Raw genomic sequence first — 9,208 nt, 5'->3', positions numbered from 1 at the left:
GAAGGATGAGCAGGCTGCTCTCAGGGCTGGAACAATAGGTTTTCCTTGCTATTGGCATTTTTTCCCTCCCTGTGAATGGGGCACAGACACCAGTCAGAGGCAGTCTGAAGCTTTGCCCAGACAAAGCTTGACAATCTATATCCAGTCCTCTACTAATATTTTGTTTGTAGTATGGTTGACATAGGTGGCTTTATCCAGAAACCAAGATAAAAAAAATAAAAGGGATCAGGTAGAGCATATCCACCTAGTGATAGGAGCTTTTCTTTTAGAAATCTATTGTTTGATGTTATTCATGTTTCTCTAGCTACTATCTGTCATTTTACTATTGTCCTTGGCTAGATTTTATCATGAGTTGCAGCTATACACCTCTAATTTTACTTCTTATTCATGGTGTTATGGGGAAGTGGTATCTTATCAACAACCTGTCATCTTGACTACTTCTTTTGCATTGTGTCCAAATTTATTTTCAAGCATAAAATATAAAATTATATATTAACAGATACCATGTCATGTCAATACATGTTTATATTGCAAGCTATTTAAATGGGTTAACCATTTCTGCCTTCTTAAACATGCATCATTTTTTTGTGCCCATCCTGGGGCTTGAACTCAGGGCCTAGGCATTGTCCTTGAGCTTTTTTGCTCGTGGCTAGCACTCTACCACTCTACCCCTTGAGCCACAGCTCTACTTCCTGATTTTTATTTGTTAATTGGAGACAAGTGTCCCATGGGATTTCCTGCCTGGACTGGCCTCAAACTAGTCCTTATAACTCAGACTCCTAAGTAGCTAGGATTATAAGTATGAGTCACCTGATGCCCAGCTATGTGTCATTTCTCAGAGAAACTTGCAAAATTCCTTGTTATAACTTTAAAATATATAGTACATAATTATTCTCTGAAGTTACCCCACTCTGAAATAGTATTCCAAAGCTTGTTGCTCCCAAAGAACTAGAAATTAGTACCCATATCAATGTTTGCCTGTCCCACCTTGCCTGTCTACAGCTTCTAAAACCAGTAGTTTACTCTCCAAGTCTACAAAATTAACTTGTTTTGATTCCACATGCGTATGTTTATGCAGCTCTTATCTTCTTTTAGTTGCAAAACTTTATTCTTTTAATAGTTTTTTCTTATGAATTTGAGCTAAATTCTTTTTGTAATTAAGTACTTGTACAAAGGGGTTTCATTTCCATAAATCAGATGGGTGCAATAGATCTTGCTCAATGTCATGCCTTCTGTCATTTTCTGCATTTCTTATGAAATTGCTAACACATGGATATAAGTTATTTTTAATTTTGACTATTAGGTAATTATTTCAAGTATATACATCTTTTCTCAAAATGGGAAGAAATCTCAGGATTTTGAAAGGAGAGTTTGAATACAATTTTGATCCCCACCCCTTCCTAAGAGCCTATATCTTCGAACATTAAATATGTTTAACACACATTTTTTGTCTTTTGGGCTTTTTTTTGCTAGTCCTAGGGCTTGAACTAAAGGCTTAGGCACTGTTCCTAAGCTTCTTTTGCTCAAGACTAGCACCATGACTCACAGTGGCACTTCTGGCTTTTTCTGTTTATGTGGTACTGAGGAATCAAACCCAGGGCTTCATGCATGCTAGGTAAGCACTCCACCACTAAAGCACATAGACAGCCCTTTACCACAAGTTTATAACATTGAGAAAAATGAGCACTAAAAAGAAGACTTCTAAATACAAGGAGAGGCAGGAATATGTTTGCAATAATGACTACTATACTGTCTTAATGTTTTATCAAACATCTTTTCACTCAGCAATCCTAATAGCATGCTGCTGCAATAGAGAAAGAGAAGGATCATATTGTATTTATATTTTTCTTAACATTAAATATATAAATCTATGCACAATATCTCCTGAAAATGTCAATTACTGCTGTTAGTACATATTATCTATTGGATTTATTATGACATAAGGTTTTTCAAAGCAGAACCCTTGATTTGTTTTTAACAAAGACAGTTCAAGGAACATTTGAAAAATGCTAAATAATCCAAAGCTAAAGATTCATGCCATAGGTCACAGATCATACCCATCTGATTTTCTCTAACGTTGGTTTCATCCTTGTGCATAGCTGAGATGTAATAGGCCCTTTCTCATGATAGATAAGAATGCTTTGGGGATTATGGGATGGAAAGATTTGAGGTTATATCTGGTGCTATATTTTTCCTTTGTCCTAAATCTGAATTTATTCATGATTACTTCTGCTTTCTAGTATAATCAGTAGAACTAAGGAGGTCATATGGAAAGCAGAGGAAAAAGATGTGATAGATATAGAAACAGTAACAAATGATGAATGATGCTACAAGCTCCATGGGATAAAGGTTACAAAAATGCATATGAAGGAATAGATTTTCCTGTGTTCTGGATGTATTGTCAACTAATAAACTACTTAAAATATACATTTTTAATGTTCTCATTTGGCTTTTCTACATAACACACCCATTTCTAACATGCAAAAGTTATAGACAGATTAAATATTAACTATCCTCACTCAATTTCCTGACAAAATATTGAGTGCCATTTAATTCTGGATATTTTAATATAAATTATGTAATAATAAAGGTTAATAGGTAAAGAAATATGATGATTATTGTTAACTGAGATGATAGCAGTAATAATGTTTACTTGAGATTTTGCATATGTTGGCACACTATTATGCAATTTGTATAAAATAGCTACTTCAAACCATTAAAAATTTATAAATAGGCAAATAATTGTGTGGGACAAAGACTTGTGAAATATCATTTAAAAAACACATGGTGGAGCCAGGAACTAGTGGCGCACACCTGTAATCCTAGCTACTCAAGAGCTCCAGGACACACACAAAAAAAGAAAAAGAGAGGCTGTAATTACACCTGTAATCCTAGCTACTCAGGAGGCTGAGATCTGAGGTTCGAGGTTCAAAGCCAGCCGGGGCAGTCCCTGAGATAAGAGTCCCTGAGACTCTTATCTCCAATTAACCACCAGAAAACCAGAAGCGGCGCAGTGGCTCAAGTGGTAGAACGCTAGCCTTGAGCTGAAATGCTGAGGGCCAGTGCCAAGGCCCAGAGTTCAAGACCCACGATGGAACAACAACATAAAAAGGAAATACATGGTAGAAGTAGCACAGATTTTTATTATGTTCTGCCTTGTAAAAATAGCTTCATTTTTCTAGATTAAAATATTTTCCACCACAAGTTGGATACATGCATCAAAGTCAGTTTAAGTGTAATTTTTAAAAAAATCACTTGATGTTGGAAGAAGTACAAGTTCTGATATTTTTCTTTTCTGAGATTCTGATGGTTCTGTCTCTATAGTTAACTTACTGATTTGAATGTTATTATAATGAAAAAACTGTTTACTTTTACAGTGTTTAAACTATTTGGCAAGCTTTTAATGCGTCACTTAAATAAGTAATAAATCTAATTGGATTAGCCAGAAATGTTAGTAAGCTTTTAATTTAAATTTATATATGGTAAAATGAGATTGTTTTTTGTGCTGGTCCTGGGGCCTGGGTATTTGCTCAAGGCTAATGCTCTACTGCTTGAGGTACAACTCTACTTCTAACTTCTGTTTTTTGTGTTTGTTTTTTTAAAGTTTTGGTGCTCAATTGGAGATAAGAGTCCTGTGGATTTTCCTGGCTAGGTTGGCTTCAACCCATGATCCTCAAATCTCAGACTTCTAAGTAGCTAGGATGACAAGTAAGCATCACTGGCACCTTGCTAAAATGAGATGTTTTAAAGAACTTACATATTTTTATCTATTTTTATCTTTTTTGTACAGGTGTGTGCTGGTACCAGGGCTTGAATTCAAGGCCTAGGTGCTGTCATTTAGCTGTTTCACTCAAGGCTGGTGTTGTACCACTTGAGTAAGAGCTCCACTTTGGGATTTGTTTGGTGGTAAGAGTATCATGGACTTTTCTGCCCAGGCTGGTTTTGAACTGCAGTCCTCAGATCTCAGCCTCCTGAATAGGTAGTATTACACGCATAAAACACCAGTATGTGAGAAACTTTATAGTTCTTATGTCTAATGGATTTCAGGTATTTTAATAGTTATGCTTCAGAGAGAATAATATGTTGTGGAATGTTTGGAAGAAAATATGTACTGAGAGAGAGAGAGAGAGAGAGAGAGAGAGAGAGAGAGAGAGAGAGAGAAGGAGAGGGAGAGTGTTGGAACAGATAATGTTAACCAGCATGGACTGTTTCAGTTTTCTTTTCTAGATGGCTCTCCCAGGTTGTATTGCAAGACATGTGGAAAGTGCTGCAGAGTTTGATCCTGGAAATAGAGGAAAAGTGGCTGATGAGGTGTGGATATTCAACTAAATAGGGAAAGTTGATTATTTTGAGAAAGGTGAGGAATTTATATCAAGATGAAATTACACTCCTAGGACTATAACACCATAGAACTCCAAGAACAGGCATATAAGCTTTAGTATTGATCATAATCATGTGTTTTCTATACAACACAGCTTGAATTTTTTGTAAAACATAGATAATGTATATTGTTGGCTTTAATGTCTATAGGAAGATATTATACTACACATTTAAAAATGTCTTCTGGGCATAATAAGCTTAATCAGCTTTCATTTTAGGACTTGTATTTAAGGCAAAGAAAAATAGAATTCACTTTTTATTTCACTGAACTTGTATTCAACAATCTTTTTTACCATTAGTAGCACATACGTGAAAGAAGGAAAAGATGATTTGAAAGAACTACAGCTTGTCAAACCCAATTGGAGAAACTATAAGGAGGAAAGTTACAGGAAGATTATTAAAATCTTTAAAGATCTTTCAAGAATTATGCTCTGGCTCATAAAAGTAGTAATTTGGTTCATAAAAGCCTGGTGGTTTGCTGATTTTAGGAAAACATTTGTCAGTTTTATCTTCAGGAAGAAGGTTGGGAAAAGGGACATTTTACTTTAATTTCATATTGTTCTCTCTCTAGATATGAGAATTTGGGGCGCATTGAGCAATTCCTTCTTAAACAACAAGTAAAAGAAATGGTATTTCTTAGGAATACCTATGCAGTTTACTGTTTTAGAAACATTAAAGAAATAATACTCACTAATAAAGCTCAATTTTGAAATAGAAAATACACTGAAGTCATGATCACCAAAATCATCTTTGGATATCCAAGTGATAAACAGATAACCTTATAATTACCAGGCCATTCTTGAAGTTTTAATAATATAATTACTTTGATGTCTATATAGTTCAAGACCCAGAAGGGTACTCTCATTTTCCTTAAAGATAGCACTCTACCACTTGAACCACAGCTTCACTTCCAGCTTTTTTTCATGTTCTTAATTGGAGATGAGTCTTAAGGAATTTCCTGCCTGTGTTTGTCTTACGTATATCACTGTTGCATTGGTTCCTTCCTTGTCCTTTGTCTCACTATTCTGTTGTTCTCCTTCCCTTCTCCAATTCAAATAAATGTATATACAATACCAGGGTACCAAAATCAAATACAGTGACAATAGGGGATATACTGTAGTGGGAAGAATATAAAAAATCATGTAGTACATTAAAAACAACAACAACAAAGAGAAACCTCTTGTGTCCATGTCTTGGAGTTCATTTTGCTTGACATCATCTTATATGGTCATATGTACATAGCTATCGAGATATTCTGCTCATCTGCTAAGATTATCCTAGATGTATACTAACTATTGCAAATAAGGGAAACCATGAGACAGACCTATGTTTCTTTGAGTCTGGCATACTTCACTTAATATGATTTTTTCCAAGTCTTTCCATTTCCTTACAAATGGGGTGGTGTAATTCTTTCTGATGGAAGCATAGAATTCATATATATATATATATATAATTCATATATATCACATTTTCTTGATCTGTTCATCTACTGAGGGGGATCTGGGTTGGTTCCCTATCTTAGCTATGGTGAATAAGGATAGTAGGAGAAAAACAAATGAGGGAGTAACAATGCTCAACAAGAAATGTACTCAATTACCTTACTCATGTAACTGTGTACAGCATCTTTACAATAAAAGAAAATTTATATAAAAATACACATAGTTGTGCTGGTAGCTTTAGTATGGCCTTGTTTGTGATCATTTGGGTAAATGCCTAGAAGTGGGATTGCTGGGTTATAGGAGAGCTCTATATGTAGGAACTTCTTTTGAGGAACCTCCATACTGCTTTCCAGAATGGTTGAACAAGTTTACCCTCCCACCAACAATGCAGTAAGGTTCCCTTTTGGCCACATCCCCTCCAGCATCCGTTGTTATTAGAATTCTTGATTATAGCCATTCTCAGTAGGTTGAGGTGGAATCTCAGTGTTGTTTTGAGTTGCATTTCTTTTATGGCTAGAGGAGTTGAGCATTTCTTCAAGTGTCTATTAGCCATTCTTATTTCCTCTTTAGAGAAGTCTCTCTTTAAATTTTTAGCCCACTTATTAATCAGGCAGTTGTTTCTTTGAGGACTTCTTTTTGGGGGATTTAATTTTTGTGTTCTAAGTATATTTTAGATATGAGACCTTTGTCTGTTGTATGGCTAGTGAAGATCTTCTCCTATTCTATGGGTTTTCTATTGATCTTGCTCGCTATGTCCCTTGTCTTGCAGAAGCTCTGCAGTTTAATGCAATCCCATTGGTCTATATTTTATTAAGTATTTTAGCTCCTATAAAATGAAATACACAGGTATATTTTGATTACAGCCATTTACATTTACACATTCTATAACTGCAATGCAAAAACTAACTCATTAAGCTTGATAAGCATAGTCGTATTTTTTAAAATCTCAACCAATTTCAACTTTTATGTTCCTGAGAAACTGACTCAGTAGTGTTTGGGGAATGAAATATTAACCAAGCATTGAGGATGTGGTACTTGAATCATCTCAACAGACATAAACAAGAATCCTTGCTTTAACCACTCATCAGCAGAAATTTGCTGTTGATTGGCCATAACCACATATCATTTCATATGCTGGTACTGGATGTTTTCTTTTTCATTTTTGTTTCTGGTTTTAATCTCACAGTTTAGACCAGCTGGCCTAGAACTTATTTTCTCCTACTCCAGCCTCTAAATTGCTGAGATTACAGGCTTATGCCATACCTGGTTTTGGTATGTGGTCTTTTATACCTTTTGGTGTCTGAGTCCTAAGGCTTGAACTCAAGGCCTGGGCACTCTCCCTAGAACTTTTTTGTTTAAGTGTAGTGCTCTGCCAGTTGAACTGCAGCTCCACTTCTTGCTTTTTGGTGGTTAACTGTAGATAAAAATCTCATGGACTTTCCTGCCCAGGCTGGTGCTGAACCTCTATTCTTAGATCTCAGCTTCGTGAGTAGTTAAGATTACAGGCATGAGCCACCTTAATGCAGCTCTCTTATACATTTTTATACTTTGATGCTTTTATACTTTTATACTTTGAGAGCTCCCAGGCCTGGGAGCCCTCCTTGAGCTTTCTGTGCTTAAGACTAGCACTGTACCACTTGAGGCCCAGTTCTACTTCCAACACTGTGATATTTATTCATTTTAATAAATTTTTATTGTGAAAATACTGTACAGAGGGGTTACAGTTACATTAGCAAGGTAATGAGTACATTTTTTATCAAGCATTATTGCCTCCTCCTTTGTTTTTCCCCTACCATCCCTTCCCTCCCATCTCCAAAACTACACACTCCAACCCCCTGTCCCCCCCCCTGTCTAAATTGTAAAGTTCATTTTTTGACATAGTGTCTTGTACATCTTATTGTTACAATGGGTCAACCTGTATCCTTATTTAAATATTTTGTTTTTTCCCTTCCCCTCCCCAAATTATACCAACCTCAAATACTGTGAAAACAGGAGTTATGAAGATCAGAGTCTCACTTTTTGCTCTGGCTGGCTTCAAGCTGCAAAGACCCACTCCATCATAACCCATCATACTTTGCCACCCATGTTGTTTATAAAGGGAAAGTTAATTTGGTATTTTCCAGGGGACCATGATTTCCCTTCCTCTCACACTGACTGGAATTTCCAATTCAGGATAGCGCATAGATGTGGAGCAACTCTTGGATATCATGGGAGCCTATGCTTTCATTTTTATTTTTTTTCCTTTTTTGTATGTTTTTTATTAAAATTTTTCTTTTCCCTCCCTTCCCCCTGCTTTCATTTGTAATAGGAGAGCGATTTTCACACACAAGAAGAAACTGATGTTGCTCAGAAAGAAAGGCATTTATTGCCAACATTAGGCTCATAGAAGAACTAGTGAATATGTCACCAATATGCCACAATAATGATTGCCTGACCTGGTGGCCTAGGGAAAGCCTAGTGGTCTTGGAATAGTCCCAATTTGGTTCTTCTAGAGTCTGTTGTGCCGGGTATACTTGTCAAACAGGTACTCAGTTAAGGTGTCTTCTATGGACCAGATATCTCGCATGTTGGTAAGAAAATGATGGAGCTTGAACAGGGTTTCCAGTTGTTGGCTCAGAAAATGATCTTTCAGGAAATGTGCTAGTTGCAGTTCTCCCTTGTTGATGGCTAGTTCATACAAATCCAGGAGGCTCTCTGTGATGATGACTTCTAAGTGAAAGGCATATTCTAATGTCTGGAAGGCACCCTGCCAGTCGTCTTGGTCAGGCTTGGTGATATCTCTCAGCGTGATGCGGCTTCCATGGTCGTTTTGCATTTGCAGGAGCATTTCGGCACTCATTTTCCATTCATTTGATCGGCTCAAGAAGAAAGATGTAAAGTGTTGCAGAGCTACATCCGCACGGCCGCAGTAGAACGCCATGGACAGATATATGTAAGATGCATATATCTGTAATTGGATCTGATTATTAACTCCTGTCTGGCAATCAGGATGATATCTGTGAAACATTGGTGTGGTGGTTGCCATGGCGGGTGGCAACCAAACACAAAAGAAGTGATAAGGAAAAGACCAATAGGAAGCAAAGGGCGCAGTAATGCTGCCCAGCAGACACTAGAGGCACTGGCGGTGCCTAAGCCCTCGTGATGGCCTTAATTTGGGCCAACACGAGGCTTTGGGTGTCGAGCTCCCCTACAAGAGAGACCAAAAGCTGGTCTGAAGTGAGTCTGTAGGAATCTATAAGGAATCACACGTCACTGAGACGTCACTGAGACAATCGCCCATTGAGACATCACAGGAAGTAGCACATTGCTTAGTGAAAAGTGGGCATCCATAGCCTTATGGAAGATAATTGAATGGCATTCAGGGAATCATCAGATCAGGGTTGGGGGAG

General features: G+C 37.0%; 1 protein-coding gene across 1 annotated transcript; it reads right to left on the bottom strand.

The window, feature by feature from the left end:
- Positions 1–8,307: 8,307 nt before the first annotated feature.
- On the bottom strand, positions 8,308–8,844 carry Fthl17 (ferritin, heavy polypeptide-like 17). The gene has a single exon (XM_013026712.1). The coding sequence runs from the start codon at positions 8,842–8,844 to the stop codon at positions 8,308–8,310; it is 537 nt and encodes a 178-aa protein (XP_012882166.1).
- Positions 8,845–9,208: the final 364 nt, after the last annotated feature.

This window comes from Dipodomys ordii, unplaced genomic scaffold, assembly GCF_000151885.1.
Source record: "Dipodomys ordii isolate 6190 unplaced genomic scaffold, Dord_2.0 Scaffold96, whole genome shotgun sequence".
NCBI classification, from domain to species: Eukaryota; Metazoa; Chordata; class Mammalia; order Rodentia; family Heteromyidae; genus Dipodomys; species Dipodomys ordii.
The sequence above is the reverse complement of the archived record's forward strand: the minus strand, read 5'-3'. Positions and strand labels throughout refer to the sequence as shown.

Bases quoted from the DNA above. Each gene is read 5' to 3' on its own strand.
- Fthl17 (XM_013026712.1), bottom strand. From the start codon at position 8,844: ATGGCAACCACCACACCAATGTTTCACAGATATCATCCTGATTGCCAG.